Genomic DNA, 25,866 nt, shown 5'->3' on the forward strand with positions numbered 1-25,866 from the left:
ATGAGACGAGATTTACAAATCAGCCACTGAGTCATAAGCAGAGTAGTCACTAATACATTTCTTCTGTTTATTTTGCTAGTAAAGCACTTACTAGTGAATGGGTTCAAAGACTTTAAAACAGTTCAATATAAGCCATAGAACTCTAGGACCAGAGTCGTCAACCATCTAGTTTCTCTAAACAGAGATGAATCAGATCAGTTCTAGAGAAGGTCTTTGCTCAGCAAGCTGTTGCCGAGCACCCACCCTGCGGGGTGCCCTTCTTAGCTGGTAACAGTATTGGCACTTGCTTTAGTCAGTAATGTCAGGTTACTTTGGGAGATCGTTTATTCATGAAGAGACTGGCCAGAACTTTTAATTTTATAAACAGAGCAAGAACAAGCCCTCCCTCCACGTTTATCTGATATATCCCTCTGTCTTGGGGCTGATTTTACCTAACTTTAAAAACAAAACAAAAAACAAAAGAGGTAGCTCCATATAAGGCAAATGTACATTCTTGTTTGTTGGTCCATTTGGCTTTTTTCACAAACCTTACTTACTGGGAGGTTCTTTTGTGAAGCCCCAAATCCCCCTGTTACATGTTGAATCTTACTTTTTAAGGTGTTTTTTTCTTTTTTGAGAAAGTGTTTGTCCTTTTTTGCATGTTTATTGCAACTATTTCAAAGAAAGGTTATATCTTAAAAAAGAATGGAATGCAGAAGGTAAATTAATTAAATTTAAGAGTCAGCGTGATTTTGTTGAAAGAGAAAGAAGTCTTCATAAAGAAAATTTAATAAACCTCTGTGGGCGCCCACTCTCAGCCAGGTGAAAGTGTAAAGCACTTCCATATACATTGTCTTATTTGGGCTTACCACCTCTCGGAGATACAAAGAGATCACCGTTTTACAAGTTGAGAGAAGTCAAGTGATTTGTGCAAGGTCACACAGCTATTACTTAGGAGCTGGGGCTTAATCCAAAGCCTAACTATACATAGTGTAGAAAAATCACCAGAGGAAGGTTGATTTTCATTTAAAATTTTAACTGTTGTCTTCAGTGCCTTTTCTTGTTAATCTTAATAAAACTAAATAGTTTTTCTACCATAGCCAGAAGAATCACCATAGTAATCTTCTCCCTACCTCTCATTTTTATACCCTTATTATGATAAGAATTATGAGCCTGAGATAAAATTCAGGACTTTTCGGGGATAATTCAGAACAAGATTCAGTGAGTATTCTAGGAATTATGGGGAGCCATCTTAGCTGGCTTCTAAGTTCTACATCGGAAGTGAACGTGACCCACTCTTTGGGAGCTGTAAATCCCACCTACAATAGCCCCAGCCCACCAGTGGCTCTCTCCCCCCACCAAATCAACATATAAGGCAGGAGGGTTTTGAAAGAAGAAGACATTTCCATTTTGAAATGAATTCTGTAGTTTAAGTCATTGTTATTGAAGTAAGAATCATAAGATGATCTAAGCATATAAATTAAAATTTCAATATCCTCATGCATTCAGAGATTTGGTTTAGAACCATCATCAAAATTTGAGGCCTCTTTCATGGGGTGCACAGGTGTGTGTGTCTGTATGTATGTAAGTGGGTATTAGCGTGGCCATTATTAATGAGATCTACAGAATAAAATGGAATTTGTGATAAACTAAGTTTTCTGTGTTTTGGATAATATTTTTTCATCGACTCCCTAGTAATTCATCCTGCTGTCTGTATACAGCCAACACTCGCTCCCAAATCGAGTGACTTCAGATTTTAATTTAGTGGAAACGTTAAAGAAAGCAGATGATTCCCTGTGATAAGTTAAAGCAGATATCTTCTAGGTGAAAAGTTAAAGTCATTTATTAGAGGAGATAGTGCTGTGATATTCTTCAAACTGACGCCCAACACGAGACCAGAATCTAAACGATCGGCTTTGGGCTCACGATAGAGAGATAATTTTGAAATGGATGATCACATTTTACACTGGGGCCATAGAGGCAAGGAATGTAGAACACAGTAATTACAAGTTTAGTCTTGATAAAACACTCTCCATCCTGTTTAAGTCAGCAGAGGTTAGCTTGCTCGGATCTCCACTTTTAATTGGTTTTGGACTTGGGTTTTTAGGGGGCGGAGGGGCATGTTCAAATTAGAAGAATCACTGAGAAACCGTGAGCTCAGAGGGCAGGCTAGGAAACAGTTATTTGCAGAAGCTTTTATGGGGCCTTGGTCAAACATGGGTACCTGTGGAACAAAAGTTTTTTTTTTTTCCTTAAACTAAGATGTTGAAAGTTACGTGTGTTGCCAGTGAAGGAAATTCTGTCTGCAAGGGAAGTTAGTGACATGAAGTATGCATCTTAACCACTATATTCTCACTCTGTCAGTAGTATGTGGAGATAGCCCTTTCTTATAAAAAGATTATACTTTGTCAGCTGTAAATAAAGTGGATTTATATCTTGTTGCTTTTGTAGCAGGAAAAAGCTGAGTCCATTTTCTTAGCCCCAAATTTGGATCTTCATCTGATCATTAATCCTTACCATTTGGCTGTCTTCAGCTTTCCGTTAAAAGAAAGTCAGTGGAGTCAAACAAAATTGTAAGCTAAGTTTTAAAATAGAAACAGACATTTTGAAAACATCTTTAATGACTTGGCTGCCTGTTGACAAATGTTTGTGGTGTTTTGAAAAAAGCCAAGTTATTTATTTTAAAGCAATGCAAACTCTGCTAGCTGAACCCCATCGTTTAACAATAAATGATGCTTTTGCTGATAAATGGATCTTTTTATATGCAGCCCAGCAAATGAAATAGGAGATGAGGTCTGAAGGCAGATGAACATTCAGCTGTCTAATGCTTCCGTCTATTATAACATGGTTAAAAAACACAACAAACTTCCCCAAATAATGCCCCAAATCCAACCTTAAATTTGCCAGTTCCGGTGCATGTTCAATGGATTGACTGTCTTTATTCTCTGTTTTCTTTCTTTTCCTGCTGTAGCCCAGAAAGGTCAGTGGTTGAGTGGATTTTTTGACTATGGGTCTTTCTCAGAAATCATGCAACCCTGGGCACAGACTGTGGTGGTTGGCAGAGCCAGGTAAGAGCTCTTTTGTTCTGGAAGCTCTTTTTCCTCCCGACTAAAAACAAGAAAGGAAAGGGCCATGACTATCTAGGTTCCTACCAATAATGTTCTCTTTGTCTAAACTTTCTAAGAATTTTGGATTATAGTCCTTCCCAAGGCAGCATAACAGGACTGCTGGTTCCCAGTAGCCATTTAGCGTGTCACTCCGATGACGCATTGAATCTGAAGTCTGGTTTTGACAACATTTCCTCTTTATAATACTGAAAGGAAAACTCTTTGGGGGCTGTAAATAGCCAAGCCCACCGATGATCCCCACCCTCTCCCCTAACACCTTTCAGGAGTAGGTAATAAGTGAATCAACTTTATCTACTTCTCTATGTAACTTGAAAGAAGTTCCTTCATGGCATCGAGATTGTTTAAGTAGCAAATGTACTACCCTGGCTTATCACCGCATTTGTATTGCAAAAAAACAGTTTACCTGAAACACGAGTAAAACAAGCTGGAATAGGTTGCTGGGATACCTTTATTTTGTAAGTGGGAAATTGAAGTTTCTATTAAATTTTAATACCCACTCTAAGAAGTGCTTCACTCAACAGCAAGCTCTGCACGAAATAATCTGTAGCGCTCGCCGTAACGAGCACCTGCCACGGCCGATCTTAATCTCATTCGGCACCGCAGAGACATGCTGCCCTGGGGACCCACATCTGGAGCTCAGCTTCCTCTCGGGGGCAATCAGTTTTCCTTATCTTGGTGAAAAGTGGCACCTGCTCAAGATTCTCAAACATGCCACATTGGGTTGAGATTTAGATTCTAGCCTTGAAAATAATTCTAGGCTTTGTGGTTCTCTCAGTACAGCAGGTCAGCACGCCTCATGCTGCCAGTGACAAGGAGCCATCAGATGGCAAATCCCACAGACAGGAGCTTCCACCGTGACTCTGAATAAGAGTCAGGCCCCGAGTCAGCCCAAATTGAAACCCGCAGGGACTCGCTCCCATTTCCTCTTGCATCTCAGGCCCTCCACCTCACCCCAGGCTTCTGGGTCCCAGTGAGAATTACTCTCTGTGCCTGGTGAAATTCCCACTGGAGAGGTGGAGGTGGGGGGTGCACAAGAGAGAGAGAGACAGCCCTCTCCTACCCAGGACCCATCGGTTTGTTACAGAGAGTCCTCACATCACACTCAGACCAACTTTTTTTAAAATTTGTCTCATCTAGTCTGCTTCAGTTTTTCTGTCTATAAAAAACGTGACAGGTTTTAAGCCTCAAAAAGCCAAACCTTTGTTAAGGTCTTTAAGATCCTCCCATGGGAACCAAGAGACTAATGCTTCACACTTACGATTGGGAGAATAGGGATTGTCTATGAGCAAGATCAGTCAAGCTTGGCTTTGGCTAGCTCTGCCATTGTTTATTGCGACACTCACTCTGACTTCTCCCTTTCTTTCCATCTGATGAGTTCTGGGCTTCTTACTCCAAACACATACACATGCTCACAACTATATAAAACACAAATGGAGCTAGCTTCTTTCAAAAGCAATGGCATTTCAAGAAATAAATATAAATGTATTCTTCTGGGATTGTTACTGTAAGTGCTGCCAAAACTCATCTTTGGTATGTATGTTTGGAATATGTGTGCTATTGGCTGTAAATTGTCTTTTATTATTCCATGGCACCTTGTCCAGGGACACACTATAAAACAAGATGTAGCATCTTCAAGTGCTAGCCTGATAAAATTTATATGAAGTATAATAGAAAACAGAAGTTGTTCTGAGCTGTTTTCAAGTTCAATAAATAACTGTAATACTCGGATAAAGATGTTCTTTATTAGGTCACATGGGCCCTAATATATAAGTTATAAGTTACCGATTTAGGGTGGCTTTTGCAATTACAAGTTTCCAGTTGGATTGTTAATCATTGTGAAGAGAAATATTTCTAAACCCTCCTGTGTACCTCCTGCTCATTGCCTGGTTGTCTAGAGGGCTTTTGATTCTGATTCAGTGCAGGCAAGTGACAAGGGGGTGGGTGGTCCCCACTCAGGCCCCTGTCAGGCCTCTTGTATGACGAGAATCCATTTCCAGTAGCCAGTGTAACAACCAAAGACTATCCTTCATGGAAAAGTTTGTTATGGAGATGCCATGAGGAATGAGAGACTATAAGCCATCCTAGTCCCAACCCCAAGGAATGCAGCTGAGACACTGAAGATTGAATTACATTTTCCAGAGTAGGGACTCGCCCTGTAGCTGTACCTTGCAGCAATCTCCCCCCCCCCCTTTCCTCTTCTTCTCTCGCTCTCTCCTTCATCCCTCCCCCCCTTTCTCTCTCTCTCTCTCTCTCTCTCTCTCTCTCTCTCTCTCACACACACACACACACACACACACACACACACACACTGACTTTCACTAGGAAATCTTTATGAAGACCAAGTTGGGAAGGTTTCATGGAGTATAGCTGCAGAGGCTTTGAGTTCCTCAACAGTTTTTAAAATTAACATAGCTTGGAGATTAAATACGTACTTCCAGTATAGACCAGCTGTTTCACCAAGATTACCACTGAAAGTTATCCCCGTCCTGTAGCTCTTTTCCAATGAAAGAGAAGGTTAAGGGCTTGTTTAATCACCTCCCTATGCTTGGCGCATATTTTTCATCATCCCCATTACATACCTACTCACTCCCCATCTATACGCCCAATGGTAAGACCTACTGTACCTTCATATGTCATTTGGAACTATGTTTTAATACTCCATAGAAAACTACGGCTCTATTCCAGCAATACCAGCATTTATTAAACCAGTTGCTGAAACTTTCAGGTTTCTACCACCTTTCAGACCATTTTCCTCCATCTTCACCAAAGAGATGCTATATGAGGAACTGAGAAATTTCATTTGGCAACCACAAAAATGTGTGTGCAGGCACACGTGCATATGCTGAGCTGTTGAGTCTAAATGCACAGGCTGCCCTGCTACAACCCTTGGTTTGAATTTATCCTGTGTTGGGAAATAGGAGTGATTCTAAAGGAAGTTTCCCACCGTATTTACAAAAAATTACCATATTCACCAAACCTAGAGAGTCTTACATTTTACTGCTAGAAGAATCAGATTTCCCCCTGCTGTCTGTATTTGTTTCCAGTTTTTACCCCCAATGTTTTGATGTAGGATTGGAAAATAAATGACTAGCTGTCATGTTGACATACATTGGGTTCTTATGTGACTCATTTTTTATCAGGCTAGGAGGAATACCTGTGGGAGTAGTTGCTGTAGAAACCCGAACAGTAGAACTAAGTACCCCAGCCGATCCTGCAAACCTGGATTCTGAAGCCAAGGTAGAGCACCTTGAATCCCCTGTACACCTGTGTTTGGAGCTGTGTGTCCCTTCTGCAGAGACTGTGGATATATTGCAAGCATTGCAAACCACCAGTTTTAGAGGGAAGGGCAGTCAGCAGCCTTGAATGATTTCAGACCAACATATGCTCACTTTTAAGGTGATTCTAAATGGACTGCAAGCTAAATTCTGCCTGAAAAATCAAATAGGCCTTTGCATTGTCTTGTTGATGCTAGAAAACAGTCTACTTGTGTCGGGGCTGTGGTCTTACAGAAAGGCAGCTGACGCAGTGCCCGAAGGCTCTGTGGTCCCAGATGCTCTGATCACACAGATGGAGGAGCTACTACTAGAGTTAATAATGGAGTCTGCCAAAGTGGGAACACCACAGCCCATCTTTTTTAAAAGGATGGATAACATTTCCACACTCTGACAAGATCCAGAAAATGAGGGGTGGGGGAGACCGGGGAGGAAGCTATTCACAAGGTCATATCAGGGGCCTGTTGATTAACCACAGAGCAGAAAAAACTGCACTAAGCACAGAGGTGAGAGGACTTGGAGTCTGTGAGCAATTGGCTGCTTTGAGGAGTGTAGCTGAGCCACTTCAAGTGGCCCTTGGGGGAGCCTAGAACAAGGATCCGGAGACTGCCCTCTTCCATTACAAGCGGTAAGGTTTCCCTCTTTGGACGAAGAGTGGCAGTGTGATCAGGACTTAAAAAGAGGAGTGTTTAAAAAAGTCCAAGATCCAGGATCTTTTGTTTGTTTGTTTGTTTGTTTGTTTGTTTGTTTTCTTCTAAGAACATCTTCAGGATGAACAACAGTTTTTGTTTGTTTAGTTTGATGTTGAGTTTTTAATCAGTCAAACCTCCTTCACCTTGTAGAGACTCCCCCTCAAACTGTGTTGTTAACTGTGTCTCCTCTTTCATTTCCCCCAATAGATCATCCAGCAGGCTGGCCAGGTTTGGTTCCCAGACTCTGCGTTTAAGACCTTTCAGGCCATCAAGGACTTCAAACGGGAAGGGCTGCCTCTGATGGTCTTTGCTAACTGGAGAGGCTTCTCTGGTGGGATGAAAGGTGATTGGCCTGGCTGTGGGCGGGAGGGGCAGGAGGGGAAGGAGGGCTTCTGCTGGGCAGAGCCTGTGGGCATCCGTCCCCCTAGGCTTTTTGGGGATTATGCTCCCTCTGAGATGTCTTCTGAGCTGCCACCTGAATGGGAAAATTCAGTGTGTTTTACAATTCCATGCAAACTCTCAGAACAACCTACTAGTCTTATCCAGGTACACTGCTGTTCTGGGCCAGCTTCCACAGGTGTGTGGTGGTCCTGGGGAGCCCGGTCGTGCTAGTCTCTGACCCTCTTCTCTGGGCATACTTTTTGTTGCTGCTACTCTTTACCACTCTACAATGACCAAGATGGATGCTGAAATTAGCCTTTTCCAGAAGGAAACAAACCAATGCCATACCAGAGGCTGTTCTTTGTGGTGATTTGTGATATGTTTTATTATTATCCAACAACAGCCCTGGGCCTGTGGCTCCAGCATATTAGCCCTTTATTACAAAGGCCCTGCTCCGTGCTGTGGGAATTGCTTAGTGATTAGGCAGCAGTATCACCATTTACTGAGAATCCTCTGTGTGCAGAGCCACTGTGGACAGCTCAGGGGACAGCAAAGGAAATACACTCTGCCTCTTAGAGCAATGACGCTCTCTCCAGTGGCCAGAGATGCATGGCCACACCGAGAACAGCGACTACTTACCAGGAGGGGATGGCTATGCCCATGAGTGTCAGCTTCATTCACGGAGGGGAGAGCTCAGTGTTCTGAAGTAGCAGAATGGGTTCGAGGAGTAGGAGCAGTGGATGCTGCTGGAGTAAATAGAGTGATCAGAGATACGGGCGCATGAACTAGGGAAGGATGAACTCGCACCCAGAATACCTTGGGACAGGAGCATCTCTAGCTCTGAGGGAAGACACTGGAGAAGTTCCCCTTTTATAGATTATCAGCTATGGGCGGAGAGAGATTAGAGCCTTATTTCAACAACTTTCCCTTATCTGGCTAGGAAAAGCCCTATAAGGCCGGGCCTTCCTGGCAAAATGTAAAAGACTAGGGGCAATTTTTTGCTTTTTGAATTCAAAACGGCCCCTTTGCCCATATTTGCTGGAGAGCTACCCACCTTTGTTACTTTTCTTGGGGGAGACTTGACTACACATGCAAATTCATATCTGTATACTTTCTTGGACTATCAAGGTGAGTTGTTTTTGGACAAAGATGATAAACCGGTGGAAATGCCATAAGATACTGAGAATATAGGTTAAACAAGTGAATTCTACACATTTTTATTGGGTTCCTACTTGCAAGGAATTATGCTAGCTACTGCAGACAACACAGAAACAAGTCAGAAACAGACAGTGCCTCAAGGAGCCAAGAAAAATGTCTTAGGAAGGATGATAAACTATAATGTATAAAGTATAAAGAACATACCACAGTGTTCACAAGAGGATGATACTATATTAAATTTTGGTGAGGGGGGCCTGAAACCCCTTTCATGTATATGTATGAGATTCATTTAGCACCAGATTTCACTTGATCCCAAATTCTGAAACCCCTTTCATTTATGTGTATACATGAGGTTCAGTTAGCATCAGATTTCCCTTGATCCCCAATTCCTTGGCTGTAAGATTTACATTAAGACTTAAGAGAGATTTCAGTGCTACCTCTCCTCAGGTACATCTCTTCCAGGGGCCACTGAGTGTTCAATGTTCCTGACACTACTTAGGAGTAAGTCAGCCTGGCTATTTTGTCTAACGAGTCCAGAGTTCAGAAGTTTGCCATGTGCCTCTTGTGGGAAAAGCTTTAATTCTGCTACATATTTTGGCTCAGGCCCAGATTGGCTGCTCGCCCTGTACCAATAAGAACAACAACAATTAAGATTCATTGAGCTCTTTTCACCGGAAACTGTACTAACCATTTTACATGCATTATCTTACATAATCATCACAACAAGCACCTCTGAGGGGTGGGTTATATTATTATCTGCAATTTACATAAATTGAGACTTAGGTTAAGTAAATTTCCCAAGATCATTTAGCTAAAAATGATGGATTTGGGAAAGGAACACAGATCTGTCTGACTTCCTATAGCACAGAGGGCTGGATTTTTAGAGCCTAAGACCAGATCTACTAGAATATTCCTAGAACAGAGTATCTAGGTTCCTGAGAAAGTTATTAACATACCTCCCTCCCCTCTGCTTTGGAGTTGTCCTTGGTTATTGTGACAAGAAACATCAAGAGCTCAGAAATCAGTTATGTTTCTTTATTGTGGTAAAATACACATCACAATGTTTGTCATTTTAACCATGTGTAAGTGTACAATTCAGTGGTATTAAATACATTCACAATGTTGTATAACCATCACCTCTATATATACTCAACTTTTTTATCCATAACATTAAATCTGTGCCCATTAAACTAACCTCCCCCCTTTTCTCCCTGGTCAAAAATTAGTTATTGGCCTGATACAGACCAGGGTCAGTCTGTCTTCTGAATGTTGGTGCTGCTGTTTCTGTTTACACATCACTTAAGACAGAAAAGGCTTTGGGGAAGATAGAGATTGGTGTAAAAGTAGGAGGGGGGGAACTCCAGCTTCGTACTTACATACAGACCTGGATGTTTTCTACATATTATCTCATGTAAAGGGACCTAAGCTGAGAGTCATCCCGTATCCCTTGGGGAGATGTTTGCAGTTTTGGTTTCAATACTGGCTGGGGATTATGCAGGGAGGGAAAATAAACAATTATGCCATCCCTCAGTGCACACAAACACACAGCCAGGAGCCGACTGCACTGTGGGTAAAATGACTCCAAAATTGTGTGTAATGAGTAGGAAAAGATTAGAGACAGCTCTTGCTATGCTGAAAATTGACATTAGTGGAGGGAAAAAAAAAAAAACTCTTTACTAGTCGGCCTAGGAGGTCTAATTCGAGCAGTAAAAATATAAATAAATAAATAAAAGCATGTCAAGATGGTATTGGTGCTTTTTTTCCAATGAGCTCTATCTGGCCGGAAGGCTATTCAGCATAATGCAAAATTAAATTATAAAAACTGGCTGAATATTTAGATGGAAGAGCCATTTGGAAGCAGTTTATTTAGACGAACCGGCAATGACCCACAACAGGGAGACATCAAGCGTGAAATTTACTAGAAATTAGCACCAGGGTCCCAGCCTCAGCGTGAATAGCTTGATAGGATGCAAATCCCAGTGATACGAAGCCACCTCACTGATGGTGCTACAGGGTCACTCTCAGTTGGCTTTTCATGTTATACTTATTATTTTTTCCTGGGACAGGTTATAAATAACAATAAAAAAACATTTATGGAAAACTTTAACTGGAATGAAAGTCTATTCTGAAGTCTCCGATTACTTGGATGTTGAAATACAGTGTCAGCCAGCCGTAATGAAGTCATGAGCGAGATTACGTGTATGCCGCTTACGTATGCCTAATGTTTACCTTCAGCTCCTAACAGATAATCTCGCCCCACGCCAGTATGGTCTGTTCCAGTTTTGAGAGTGGGAGGCACTGTGGAAACACCCTAGCACCCTGCTCCCTTGCTTGGTACACGTGGCGGCCACACTTTATCCATGTTGTGTAACAGTGAAGGCCCCAGTGGGCAGGGTTGGTGTCTGGGTGCTGAGAACACACTGGAAAGGCTGTGTGATCACCGTTCAGGCAGATGCTCCTTGCTCAGAATGCTTAGGAAGCTCCCAGCTCCCGCCTCTCCAATGAAGAACCTGTCCGTATTTTCCATTCCCAGTTGTATTTCGCAAGGCCTGAGAATTGGCAGCATGTGCATCGCTTTAAAATTCCCCAGACTGATGTCTAGCCTAAACCCTTGGGAATAGCCCCTCCCCTGCTATTTTTGGCTGTGCTTTTTTTCTGTCTCTTAAATATGGATTTCTGACAAATGTGTGTCAGACTGTTGCCAAGTATTTCAGCCTGCCTTTCAAAATGTGTAGTTTGGAGCAGCTGGTTCAGTATGAGCATGTTGTTTGTAGAGTTTGTTTGAGTATTTATGTTTTAATAGGCTTTGTTGCTTTTGGGGTGTTTCAGTGGTTGGATTGTGGGACTGTTGGTGTTCCAGGTTAGATGGAGGCATTATTTTCAGTCCCCAGCTTGTCAGCTTTAATGAACCTTGATGCTCCTTTTCTCAGTCTTGGGGCCTGAAGATAATTGTGTGGCAGTTCAGATCCAAGCTGGTAGTGTCATCAGTACAATTTCTGACCATACAAAAAATCCAGGCAAAATTTAGAAATGTTCAGACATTTATTCAAGTCTCTTTTCTGGTTTCTGTTTTACTCAGCCTTTGTATCAGGTGCTGGAAAGCAGATCACCTCAGCCTCAAGACCTTTCCTTGCAATAAGAATGATGAGTTAAGAATGAAGTGGTAGAATGTGGACCTTGGAGCCCAAAAGGTCTATGTTTGAGTCTTATTTCTGCCACTTGGTTACTTATTTAAACCTGAGTTTACTCACCTGTAACTTGGATATAAGAACAAGATGATTTTCTGATGATTAAATGATTTATGTGTGTGTATATATGAAGCTGTGCTCGCCGATATGCAGTAAACCAGCTGTGATGATAAAAGGAGGGACCAGGGTCTATTTTACAAAAATGAAAAATGCACACACCCTCGACTTCATCCCAAACTATTTGCATATACTTTGAAGTCAAGTGTGTGTTTTTTAATTAAATAAATGAAAGTACATTTTAGAGTCCCCTTTTTTGGCGGGGGGAGCTGGGTCTGTTAATCATAGATAGTACAAAGACAGATTTTGCATAGATATGTCTTTAACAAACAGGTATGAAGAGACTGGAAACTTTCCCTTCATTTGCCTCTAACACACTCTTCTTTTCCACGTAGGATGACTTTCTTTATGCTGTTTTCTGTTGTTTTACTTCTTTTATCTACGCCTTCTGTTTCTTCTCTGTGCATGATACCACCGAGGGCCACTCCTTTCTATTGTTCTGAGACTGTGCTCTTGGCAGCACTGAAAAATGTACTGCTAATTACACAATTATTTTATTATGTAGCACTGGTTGAAATATCCACTAAAGAATTAATTTAGTTAAAATAATTTGAACTGAGCAATTATTTTCATAACCACAGAATTAGCGTAAAGCGCTTAAAGTCCTTTATTCCCTGCTCTTCATACAGCAGTTGTGTAATTAGCAGTAAATTTTTTTGGTCTTTGCTTTCCTCCCAAAGGAAGAAATGTCTTTGCTCTGATCATATATACAGAGTATGTGACCAAACACATTCCTCATAGAGTAGGGAGTTTTTCCTGGGGCAACCTATGAATTTTTGGAATTTCTGAAGTCTTCACAGATGAATCAGGTTGGGACAATGGAGAAAGGCGCATGCTTTGCAGTAAACTGTGTTCACTGATGGTTTGTCTCTAGAGCCATTTTTACTTTGGAGAAGGTGGCAGTTTAATTTGCCAGTTACTACAATGAAAGCAATTTCTATTTGGTTTGCTCTTAACTTCCTGAAAAATGCTTCTTTGCTTTGGATTTCCAGAATTGATTTATTCCAAATTGAGATCCTCTCTTTGATAGGAAAGTTTGAACTCTGTTGAACCTGTTATTTGGTGTTTAAAAAGGATCCATTGTGGTTCCACTGAAGTACTCATTAAATATCTGAAATCATAAACCTAAAGCTTTAGCAATATTTAGACTTTAGTGAGCTAGGAAATGGGAAGAAGTTCATAAATTGCTGGGAAATAAATAACTGATCCTACTTTCACTTTATTTATGTATCAGGGGTCCCTTTTCTTCAGACTGCGCCTGGCTTTGGGGGACATTCCAAAGTGTACTCATTAGCAAAAAGAAGAGGTGGCTCCGCTTTTTATGTGGCTGTGTGACATTTCCAATAAATACATATGCATTTAATTTTTTCCTCTCACTGAAACCCTGATAAAAATGCAACTGCTAAGGAATTAATTTGGTTTTCTTTCTGGTTGTGTCCTTTCCGAAGTGTGTATGTGCTCATTCATTCATTCAGCAAACACTTATGTTCCAGGCACTGGACAGGACACTGGGGATAAAAGGTGAAAGATGCCATTTTTGAAGGATCCATTTCTATTAGCTGCACATATTAAGAGCTTATCGTACGCTAAGTATCATGAGAAGAATTGAAAAGAGCTTGAATAGTTTCTCCCTTCAGAAAACTTAATGTAGTGAGAGAGATCACATATTGACATGAAAAATACTCCACGTTTGTAGAGCAAGTGTGAATTAATGTGGTGAAACCTGAGTACAGAAATTCAGGGAGGATATAAAATGGGTGTGCCATCCATAGGGCCTGCACACTGAATCTTGTGAAAGACAGTGCACTTCTGTTGTGCTTTTGAAGACTCCTTGGAATCTTGAACAGAAAACATGTGGAAATACCAATCCCTTTAGTCTTCAGGGTGGCCAAACAGGACCTGGGGTGGCTGAATCCCCAGACCTGTCACCTCCAGCCACCTCACGGAGGCCCAGTGTGCCATATAGATACTATTTGTTTCCTCCGTGTGCCATGATCTGAACAGTGTTTGGAAGCGCTGTTTCGTGATTTCTAATTGGTCTCGTTCTCCGTAGATATGTACGACCAGGTGCTGAAGTTCGGTGCGTACATTGTGGATGGCCTGCGGGAATGCTCTCAGCCTGTGATGGTTTACATTCCTCCCCAGGCCGAGCTGCGGGGCGGCTCATGGGTCGTGATTGATCCCACCATCAACCCCCGGCACATGGAGATGTACGCTGACCGAGAAAGCAGGTAGTACCCCTTCCGTATTCCATTCACTGCCTCTAGGGAGCCTCTAGCTCTGGGTTTCCTCCTGGAGAACATTATAACCAAGAGAACTTTATTTGAATCTGTTCATTCCCAGAGGGCTCCGAGGTCAGAAAAAAATAGACTTTCGAAATAGTGTCCGCTGGCATAAGAAGGAAACTGGGCTGGAGTCAGGCTCTCTCAGTGTGATTCCCCACCCCAGGTTCTTTACCACGAAGTACTCTATTCCAGGCACCCCCAAACTCAGAGAGATTCTCTCTTCCTATTTGTTCTTCAGATGTCTGTTCACTCTCTCTCTCAGGTATGTGGCAGAGGGAGCTTCAAGCGAGTTGGAGTGGAAGGACTGACTTGTTAGTCTGAAGTTCTAGGGTCTTAACCCAACTCTGCCACTGAGAAGTGAGGTGCTGGGAGCAGTCCTTACTCTCCCCAGGCTGTTGCTCCTTGTGCTCAGAACAAGCTGGGTGGTCTCGGCGGGGCGCCCCAGCACCCACATTCTGTGATTCCAAACCATGGCTTCTCCCTCAGAGTCCAGGGTCTCACTCTGGCATTCTCGGAGGCTTGGAGAGCACCCAAAGAACTGCAAGGAAAAATCCCAGGCTTTTGTTGGGAGGGGACACCTGAAAATTCTTAAGTAAAAAAGATCAAATCTAGCTTCCTTTCAGAATCTGTTTTCAACCCTTTCCAAAGTAAGTTGTTGTTTTTTTTAATTTATTAGGGTAACAATTGTTAGTAAAATTACATGGATTTCAGGCAAAGTAAGTTTTACACCATATTTCCTTGACATTTTCCATGCCAATTCCTACATCCAATCGTTTTATGAGCGTGCCTGTGTTTCTCTTTTCCCCAAAAATTCAGAGCCCTACTTCAAAAGCTGCTTGTCAAATCACTAAGCTTATGTTCTGCACTAAAGAACTTTTTGTTTTTAAGTCCTAACCTAGCCCCTGATTTGATACCAGATCAGAGACAATTCCTCTGGAAAAATTGTCCTCTGGACAATTCCTCCTTTGGAACAATACTGGTTATAAATCCCCCTCTGTCACTTGTTAGATGTGAACAAAAGTCTCTTAACTTCCTGTACCTTCATTAGCTTATCTGTAAAATGGGGATATTAGTACCTTAGCTCATCATGGATGTGGGCTGGGCATAGGGTTGTTGTGAAGATTTCTGTGTAAGTACTTAGAACAGTGCCACGCACATAGCATTAGCTGTAACTTTTTAAAAAAATGTAAACGTTTATGGAGAAGAAAGGTGTTTCGGGTAAGTTCCTGATAGTAGAACATCATTCGTAAGCACCAGAAGTAACCTGAAACCCCTCGCTCGGTTGTTTCTGGAGCAGTAGGCAGAACATTACTGCTTGGCCCGGCCTCGCGTGTCTGTGTCCTGCCAGCCGGCCGACAGCCGTGGGTGGTACTGATGAGCATCGGCCCCTCATGGTACAGCCCAGGAGCTGGAGGGGGTTCCCCTGCCACTGCGCCTGCATCATATTTTGTTTTTGCTGGAAAATAATGTGACTCCTGTTACCTTTATCAGCTGTAGGTGGTAGAATCTGTATTCCTCTCCCTTTGAGATAGAAGTAGACTGGTGTGGTAATGAGAATGCCTTTAATTGCTTTTTGCCAGGCCCTTCTCATGCCTCACTTAGACACTTCTCTGGTGCCTGCTCCTCCCCCTGGGGTTACTTCTGTGAGCCATGGGTGGGCAAAACCATAATGAAGCTATTTCCTGGTCCACAAATTGTAACTGGCCTCATTCCGTTGTCACCTGCCTTTAAAGTGCCTCTGTGTCTGTTTTGTTATGTTTTCTTTTCTTTCTCTCTTTGATCCAGGGGATCAATTCTGGAGCCAGAAGGGACAGTAGAAATCAAATTCCGCAAAAAGGATCTGGTGAAAACCATGCGTAGGGTGGACCCGGTCTACATCTACTTGGCTGAGCGATTGGGTATGTCTGCTTGTCCTCCTGGCAAATCAATGAGCCATTCAGCTGGTTTGTAATGAGTGCATTCTAGGCCAGGGGAGGAGGCACTGAAGCATTTGATCAAATTCATGATAATCTTTATTTACTGTCCTCTGTATGGTAAGAACCCTGGTAGAATGAAACAGTGTGTGTAATAGGAGGGTAAGTGGGCCCTAAAAAAGCTCAAGTCACCCGATTTTTCTCCTATTTCCCTATAGTTTAAATAACCCATCTTTCTAGGCTTGTGGATGACCTTGTATGGAATAATTAGCCAGAAGTTGCTTTTGGGGGCAGGCTAATCAGGCAGAGAATATGCCAGACTTAAATGTCCTCTTTGGAAAAACCTGCCTCATTTTTGAGGGATGTGACATTCCGTGTCATGGGATACGGAAGCTGGAGACCTTCCCAGGCGGAGTTCTGGGGCCATCCTGAGCTAGAGAAATGGAAGCAAAGATTGTGCACTGTATGCTTCTGAACAGGCTGTGGCAGCAAGAGTGCCGGGAGCCTTTGCGCTTGATGCTTCCAGCCATGGCTCTGTTGCTCAATTTGTTTCTGGAGCTTTTGGAAGTCGCTTGCAGTCGGAACATAGGACAAAACCGTGGGAGTCCTGTGTTGAGTCCAGAGTCTGAATGAGTTTCAGCTTCTTTCAAAACACTGATTTTCTGCCCAGGTCTCCCATTGAGCCCCTTGCTGTGTTGGTAAAGATAATTGCTTGAGGTTCTTTTGTTTGTTGGTTTTAGTTTTTTTCCAGCAAAGCAGAGATTCTCGTGAAAAGGTGGTGAAACTCAGTGAACGGAAGGCATAAAGAAGAGAGATGCTAACTCATTTATGTTCCAAATGGTAATTTAACTAATAAACTACCCTTTGTGGACTCTTGATGTCTTCACCACCTAGAGACACAGAAACTTCTGAGAGTATACATCCTGGCCTTTGGAGTCCTGAGCCAGATTGCTTGCCATGCACAGTGACTTGGGTTACAATAAGCCCTGTTTGTGTCCCATGGTTTGCCATTAGGCAACAACCACCAATAACTCTAACCCACTGCAGCCTGATTCCTTTATGGGAAATGCACACATACAACAAGAAATTGGCAAAGTTGTTTCTAAAATCTATTGCCACCCAGAGTTATCGAGGTGGTTTTTTTTCTTTCTTCTCCAAACAGGATAATTACTTCTGACCAACCCCATACACTTTAATTAAAGTAACTGCAGTTCAAGAGCAAGTTACTCACAACTGTACACAGAGAAAGCTCTAAAAGCTTCAGCCACTGATAAGCATCTCACTTAGATGGCTCATAATTGCTCCCAGCATCCGGCCGATCGTTGCTGCTGTTTTTACCACTAATTCTGTACAAAGGCAACAGTGCCACAATTGCAGGACACAGCAAATTGCATAATTTTCGTCTTTTTTTTTTTCCTTTTTTTCTTTTCTTTTTTTTTTTTTTTCCCCTCTTTTGCTGGTTTTCTTTCTGGCCAATTTAAAATTTGTCAAAGTCGGTCTTCTTCTGGATCACTGCCCTTTGATATTTCGCGCACTCCATTTGCCACAAACAAGCCGCAGGGCCGCAGTTCATGCTGACTCTAGCAGAAGCAGAGAGAGCTCCATTTATCTTACACTGCCTGCTGAATTCCTACTCATTAACTGGGGGTTCACTGCCTCTTTTTAACCCCCCAATGGCTGTTACATCCCTTCAGAGTAACTGGGTGGTAGGAAGAGGGACCCTCTCTGACTTCTGTTTGCAAAACAACTGGATGGTGAGGGTTGTGGGCCTGAAGCTTCTTTCTCTTGAAAGAAAGTGAGAACGCTTCCACCTTCACCCAGCACCTTTTAACTTTTGAAACATAGGACGGGAAGAGGGAGGAGATTCGCAAGTGATGGCCGTTTAATCATTTGTTACAAATCATCTCATTATCAATTTCCTATCCACATTGAAGAAAACCATATTTATTTAACCTTGACCAAAATGGCACTGGAGAAAGACTCCTTAGCCTGCTGAATGCGAAGCAGGCTCTGGCCCAAGGCAGCGTGGGAACACGAGAAGGGGATCTGGTCTAAAAATAACTACCTACAAGGCTGGGTTACGGTTGCTTGCAGGTGAATTGTTTAACACCTCTGAACATCAATGTTTTCATCTAGAAAGTGGGGGTAACAAACACCCCCACTTGGCTAATGTAAGGATCAGATGAGAGTATGTTGGCTTTCAACCTGCAAAGCATTTTTCACATGTAGAGATGGCCATCATTTCCTTTCCATCTTAATCACCAGAAGAAGCATACGGCCCTGTTTGGTATCAGGTGTGCTCTGTGGCTTAGGTCGACTTTTGGAGCCAGTGATACGGGAACAGAAATAAGAAACAGAAGTAGTCTTGTCTCGCAGGCATTTGCAGTCTTTCAGGGCGACCATACGCACCCAGGAGTATTTATGACACAACAGATAACAGGGATGTAACAGAACATGCTGTGAACCCACCTATTCGGGGGTTCACATTAACTTTCGGCTCCTTTCTCAATGCCTAGAACCAAAGATTGCCCAAATGCTTCTTTACAAAGTGGGTGAAAATGACCTCACTTGCTAGAGTGGGAGATTGAGACAAATAGAAGAATTAAATACATCGTCCAAGATACAAAATAAATACACGTTGGAGTCCACAGTGACATTCTGGTTCCCTGTGTTCTGCTTTTCTCTGGATTCCCTCAGATTTTACATCAACTGAGTACTGAGCCTGATCAAAATTAAACAAGAATCCTTTCCCTTTGTGATCTAAAGCCAATTCCACTGAGAAAAAACAGATTTAGGAGAAAGCCTGTAGGAGTGGATGTCATTTTGTGTTCCCCGTGTCGCCCTGGGTGGCCTCTGCACTGGAGAACATGCTGTCAGGTCACTTAGACAAACCAATGCACAACTGATTGACTGTGTTCAAAAACATAATTACTGTTTCATTCTCTAAGGACAGTGAGTAGTATTTAATTTCTGAACAGGTGACTTCATCTTTTTGATAATTTTTATTTTTAAAAAGTGACCTTTTGTCATGTTCTGTACTTCAATTTGGGTAGGAAGGTGGTGACATTAGTTTACAGTTCTGTGAGTATGGAAATAGTACATAGACTGATTCCTGATAAAGGTAAAGGGGAGAATTCCCCCGAAAAAAATGTGGTGTAAACCCAGATCCCAGAGTCTGGCATTGCGGGGCCAGTTCTGACTGGACTCTCAGAACTGGTGCTTGGGACAGTCAGCATGGAGAGGCTTAGCATCTGACCACTCCAGTTGCCTTAAGGAAATTAAATTCCTCCTCTGGCAATAGACCCCAGCCCTTCGAGGCCTCTCTGTGTCTCCCTGAGGTCCTCTCCTGGATCCTGGCCCTCCTCTTGTGTTCAGAGGGAAATGACAAATCAATTTAGATAGAGAAAGAACTGTCCAGCTCAAGTGTGAAGCGACTGTAAGTGCTCCGCTGTCCCGCTCCCTCCCTACAAAGAGCACCTGGGCAGAAGAGCCGCTTAGTGGGCCTTGATTCTGCTCCAGACACACAGCTCAGCCGTGGCCCCATTCCCAGGCAGCCGGGCAGCCTGCCATGCAGCACCTTGGCTGTGGCCGCACGACGCGTGCCCTGGGAGTGACGGTCTGACAGGCAGGGGCAGCCCTCCACCAGCACCCAACATGCCTTCTGGCCCAAGGCACCTGGATGCAGACGGAGAATGGTGGCTACAGGTGAAGATAAATGTGTCTGTAAGACCTGAAGAAGGCCTTCCTCCCAGGCCTTCTCTCTAGCAGCCAGGATACAGGAAAAGAAACTTCCTTGGTTGGGTTCAGGGGATACACGTAGGGACTAAGGTGCTTTTCTGACAGAGGTGATCAAAGTATCTGAGCTGTGTGTTTTTCCATCTCTTGTGTCCATCTTCAAGATGTCATTAGCCGAAAAGAGCCAGAATTGCTGGTTTGAGGCAGAAAACAGCATCCTTACTAGAAAGCTGAGATGTTCCAGTACCCGTGCCAGGGAGGTGGTCTGTGGCCCTCTCACCTCTTGTACATGGCGCGTCCTCCTTAGGACCGTGGCCACCCAACCACTGGGCTCTGTGGTAGGGAGGCAGAAGAGAAACAATGTAAGGTTTTCTATGGTGAAGGTTAAAATTATGGTATCGTGGCTCCTCCCTTCAATTAACAGCAGCTGAAATCCCCACCTTACCACACTGATTCAGAAGCTCTTTGGCTTGATACAGTTTAGTGCAATAGTGACAACATTTTCTGGAAAGAGTCTTTTGGGTCTGATCCGTTAATCTGATTATATTTCTAAAAGCACCCGGGCTTACGTCTTCCCCAGGAAGCAGTGATTCACAATTCTTTCAGGCCCGTGGGACCTGGCAGGCATTTTGTTAGTCTGAACCTAAGCTTCTGTCTTCCTGGAGGGTGTCACCAGGATGTGTCTGCGACACCCCGTTCCCCACTTGGTCCCAGCTGACCCAGAGCCTTGTTCCTGCACCAGCCAGACTCGGGAGAGCAACTTCAGGAAAGAAAAGAGTAAAAACTTCAAGGTGTATTGCCACTAGAATTCAGAGAATTCTGTGCTGTTTCCTGACTCTTTTGTTGGGGGATGTTTGCTTGGGAATGCAGGAGACAGGGCTGCAGGGGGAATAGTACAGTTTTTTATTCTTATTTGGAAGTCTGGGCTTACTGTAATGATTTTTAAAAATATGAACAGCGAGCACTAACACCAGTGCAAGGAACCTTAGGGTTAAACATCCCTTGAGAGGATTGCTGTTAAAATCAATATGCAAATGAAGTTGTATTTAGATAGGTATAGCCCCCTTTGAAGAAAAAGCAGATATATGAAAATGGGATTTAGAAAAAAAAGCTAGATACATTGGGAGAAATTATTCCCATTACAAAAGGATTATTTGCTTTACCAAAGGATTCACTGCAGGGTTCCTTCTAAATAGCTCCCTGAAGGCATTTAAAACAGGATCTGATTTACGCAGTTTTTCAAGAATGCTTTTGTGTAAGGAAAGGCACACCTGTTATGGAAAGGGAAATAGTTTTGCAAGGGTTTTTTTTTTTTTTACTCCACCTTACTATCTTTATACAGAAAATTTTCTCAACATAGAAAATATGATTACATCGATCTTTTAAACAGCTACTTCCATTTGTACTTCTGAATCTTAATAAGACGCTAGCCTTTTTTATGCTGATTTTTTCAGTCTCAAGGTTGAGGTGTGTTCCTATACCTGAGATATTCTGGAGCTTAGTAGGGAGGGTGGTCTGGTTCTGTTCTTTAGCTTCATGAGTATTTAACCAATCAAAGCAAATTGCTTTCTTAAAGAAGGAAGAAGGGCCCATAAAAGTTGAAATTGGGTTTTAATTTACAGAGGCTTCTTAGCATAACTTTAAAAAAAAGTGAAGAATTTTAAAAAAAAACACACCTTTAATGTCACATTCTTTTATAAAACATTTTTCCTGTTTGCCACATTGGGGTTGTTATTACATTAATGAGAAACCGAGCTCAGAAAAGGAAAGAGATTTCCACAAGGTCACCTAGTGCCTTTGGCTGAACAGAGAATGTTTTTAGCCTAATTTTCATTCTAAGCCTTGAAGGTATCACCCCTCCTCCTACTTCTTCCTCCACGGGATGTGGCCTCCCATCCACAGTGTAGGGCGGCCTGCTCCTTCCCTCCCTTGGTGTCCCGGTGGGTAAGAAACCCATCCTGCTGCTGAAATCAGCTGTCTCCTCGGAAGCTTTTCTTCACCTTTGAACCCGAGGAGAGATGTGGCTTCTCATTGCGTTGTGGCCCCGGGAACACCTGACAGGCTGCTGCCCTGTGGGCATTTGTGGATCAGTTTAACTTGCTTCATTTAAAGAGTGTGGGTTCTGAAGCCAAACTACCTAAGCCCAGATCTCAGCCCCACTATTCCCTAGCTTTGTAGTCTTAGGCAAGTTCTGTTACTTTTTTGTGCCTCCGTTTCCTCAATTGTAAGGTATATCTTCTAGGGTTGTTATCAGGATTAAATGAGATGACAAGTATCTAAACAGTACTAACACATAGTAACAACTCAGTAATGTTAGTTCTTCTCATTTGATCAGACTAGTGCCCTGTTTCCCCGAAAATAAAACCTAGCCAGACAGACAATCAGCTCTAATGCATCTTTTGGAGCAAAAATTAATATAAGACCCGGTATTATATTATGTTATATTATATTATTAAAAGACTGCGTCTTATAGTAAAATAAGGCCAGGTCTTATATTAATTTTTGCTCCAAAAGACGCATTACAGCTGATTGTCCGGCTAGGTCTTATATTCGGGGAAACACAGTGATGCCTCTTCTATATGTAACTCTTCACACTTAAATTTTTTAAATTATAAAGTTGGATTTTCAGGGTTTTGTGGGGATTTTTTATTTTGGGAAGGAAGTTTGATGGGACTAACCTACGTCTCTTCTCTCATTTCAGTCTCCCTAAAGTAGGATTCTAGAAAAGAATGACTTTCTTCTCTGTAGCATATTCTTACACACACACACACACACACACACACACACACACACACACACACCGACTTGCTTTCCTAAAAACCCTGAGGCCCTGCAATCTGGCTAGAAAAGAAAGAAAACCATTCCAAGATATTTAATTGTACAGGGAGCTTACAGGATTGATCGAGAGCTTAGCTTTTTACAATAGTCCAGTGAATAAGAAATGCTCCTGACAAACAATCAATGATAGGATAATCACTCTTTATCCCCCTCCTCATTCTTACCTTCTTTCTTTCAGGAGAACAGGGTTCAGAAGTCAAAAATCTTTATAGACGCCGCTTTTAAATTAAGCAGAAAATAGACATTGACATATTTGTTAATCTCCCCTAAATCATTACCGGGGCTGGCTGCTTTGCTGTACAAGGAGAGAGAGGCCCTCAGTGTGCTACACGAGGGTCTAGCTAGCTTAAGAGCAGCATTTTATTTTTGGAAAATAAAATTTAGAAAACCTTTTCTTCCCTGCTTAAAACAAAGCACACAAATCCTTGGCTTTCTCATGTACATTTTAAAATACATACATTCTCTAATTCTGTCTTTTCCTTGTTTTGATGCTTTTTTGAGGGAGGTCTTGAACTGTGGTCAGAGGCATTGCTGAAGGAATCAAACAAGGCGGCCTTTGGGGGGATGCTCTGTGAGCTTCCTGGTCTCAGGAAGCCAGAACATTACAGGTGTTTATTTCGTTAGTCTTTTAAAGCTCTAAAGCAGCTCGATTGGGTGGACAAGACCTTTGGCAAGTCCAGGAGCCAGACTTCTCTGTCCCTCCACCTTGGGAAAGCCAAGGCCTTGTTCCCAGAATGCTCTGCTCCTAAGCCCGTAAGCCCTCCCCATCTCCACCCAATGCTGAGCTGGGCCCTTAACGCCTTTCTAACACAGTGACCCCAACTCTCTAGCTGACTGCCCTTCTGTGGCCACTGCCAGGATACCTCCTTGGCCGCCTTCAGTACCATTTAATGTGGCAGGACACAGGCTTCAGAGACAGCCAGACCCAAGTGTAAATCCTGACTTGCCACTAAGTAGCTGGATGCCACTAGGCAAGTCACTTTACATTTCAGAGCCTTGGTTGGGTTGCTATAAGGATTAGAGATGATGCGTGTGAAGCAACTTGGAAAGGACTCCGTAGTATTTAGGTGTTCAGCTTGGCAGCAGTGGTAACAGCCGATCCGACCTAAGTCTGAATTGTGCTTGGTGACTTACGTGATCCAGAAAGCCCCAAGCGCCGTGCCTGGCACATAATAAATGCTCAATAAGTGGCATGTGTTACGTGTGGTGCACATGTGTGTACATGCTTGCTGTTGGTTGTTTACCCACAGGGAAGATGTAAGAGTCTGGAACTCGCCGTTCAGCCACATCCACAGTGCTGCCACCCCTCACCTCCCCCAGCAGGGCTGCTGTGTTAGTTTTTCATCTCACAATACCAGGAGGAGCTACCCTTAAGCCTTAAGTCTGACCTACAGAGTGGGAATTACTAGACATACCGTCTTGGTCTCAGTTGCAGAATGAGACTAAGAGGGAACGTCAGCTTTATCAGCCAGGAGTCCATCCTCATCATTGAGCCTTTTCTGAAATTAAAAAGGACACTTGTCCTCTGCCCAAGTAAGCAAGAAGGCACAATACAATGCAGTGTTCAAAAGCCTTGGGAGCCACGCTGCTGCACGTGAGTCCTGGCTCTGCCCCTTCCTGTTTCCGTGACCTTGGTAAGTTCCAGAGATTCTCAGTGCCTCAGTTTCCTCACCTGTCCAATGAGGATAATATGAATACCAGTCTCATAAGGTTGTTGTAAGGATTAAATGAGTTAATAGCTATAAAGCACTTAGAATGGTGCCCAGTACCCTGTAAATACTATTAGTTTTGATTATTGATTGTATGTATTGGGGAGGGAGCCAGGAAACACAATTTTTGGGTTGTGCTTATTCTTTTTAACTTTCCATTTGATGTAATTTTACAGAAAAGTTATAATAGTACAATGAACTTCTGATGCCTTTTTCTCAGATTCGCCTATTAGCATCTTGTCTCATTTGCTTGATCATTTCCGCGCGCTCATATCCATGTGTTCGCTCACTCTACACACACACACACACACATACACACACACACACAAACACACACACACACACACACACACACACACACACACTTGAGCCATTTGGGAGTAAGCTGTAGCTGTCATACTCCTTTATCCACAAGTATTTAGTGTGTGTTCCTAAGAACACAGACTTTCCCTCACATAAACACAATACATTTATCAAAATCAGAAACTAGAACATTGATATGATGCTACTGTCTAACCCATAGTTCATATTAAAATTTTACCAATTGTCCCAATAATGTCCTTTATAGCTTTTTTTTTTTTTTTGTCTGAGATCTAATCCCAAACCACACATTACAACTTGTTGTCAAGTCTTTTTAATCTGGAATAATTCTTTGCCCTTTCCTTTTCATGATCTTCACTTTTTTTTTGAAGAGCACAGGCCACGTTTTTTGTAGCATGTTCCTTAATTTAGGCTTGTCTTATATTTCCCCACAGTTAGATTCAAATTGTGCATTTTGGGCAAGAATATTGCAAAAATGATATGTCCTTGTCAAGACATTATATCAGGAGGAACATGGTATCAGTTTGTCCTATTCTTGGTAATAGTATTATAACTCTGATTACTTGTTTAAGGTTTGTTCCCTAGGTTAATCCGCTATAAAATTACCATTTTCCCCTTTGTAATTAATAAATAATTTCTAAGGAGATACTTTGAGACTATGTAAATATCCTGTTCCTTATCAAACTTTCACTTGCTAGTTTTTAGTGTCCGTTGGTAATTCCTGGCAGAATCAATTGCTGTGGTGGTTGTAAATGGTGATTTTGTAACCCCATCATTCCTTCTACATCTACTAATTGTTCTGCTAGAAGGGAAAGCTTTCCCTTCCCTTCCCTTCTCCCCCATTTAATTATTTATATCAGGATAGACTCACAGGTTCTTATTTTATTCCATAAATAATCTGTTTGATAATCACACCATGATCTTTTTTGATAAATTGACTGCTCAGTTTGTCCCAGACTTGGCCAATGGGGACAGCTCCAGACTGACTCCTGCGTCCTTTTAACATGTCCCGATCATTTTTTGAATGCTTCCTTGCTCTTTGTGACAATTACATTCCAGGCTCATTTGATATTTTCCCTGCCCCAGCCCTGGAGTCAACCATTTCTCCAAGGAGTCTTGGTTCCTTTTACTGGAGGAGGGAAAACGTTTG

At 42.5% G+C, this 25,866-nt stretch overlaps 1 protein-coding gene across 18 annotated transcripts in view; it reads left to right on the forward strand.

The window, feature by feature from the left end:
• The window catches only part of ACACA (acetyl-CoA carboxylase alpha), a 259,377-nt gene that overhangs the window by 217,923 nt on the left and 15,588 nt on the right, over positions 1–25,866 (forward strand). For all 18 annotated transcript variants that reach the window (XM_019732514.3, XM_088802082.1, XM_088802081.1 and 15 more), the window contains 5 exons: positions 2,951–3,047; positions 6,248–6,344; positions 7,279–7,414; positions 13,969–14,146; positions 15,986–16,098. In XM_019732514.3, coding sequence (XP_019588073.3) covers positions 2,951–3,047; positions 6,248–6,344; positions 7,279–7,414; positions 13,969–14,146; positions 15,986–16,098 — 621 coding nt within the window. The remainder of the gene's footprint in view (positions 1–2,950; positions 3,048–6,247; positions 6,345–7,278; positions 7,415–13,968; positions 14,147–15,985; positions 16,099–25,866) is intronic.

Source organism: Rhinolophus sinicus, chromosome 12 (assembly GCF_057876585.1).
Source record: "Rhinolophus sinicus isolate RSI-liver-muscle chromosome 12, RSI-T2T, whole genome shotgun sequence".
NCBI lineage: Eukaryota > Metazoa > Chordata > Mammalia > Chiroptera > Rhinolophidae > Rhinolophus > Rhinolophus sinicus.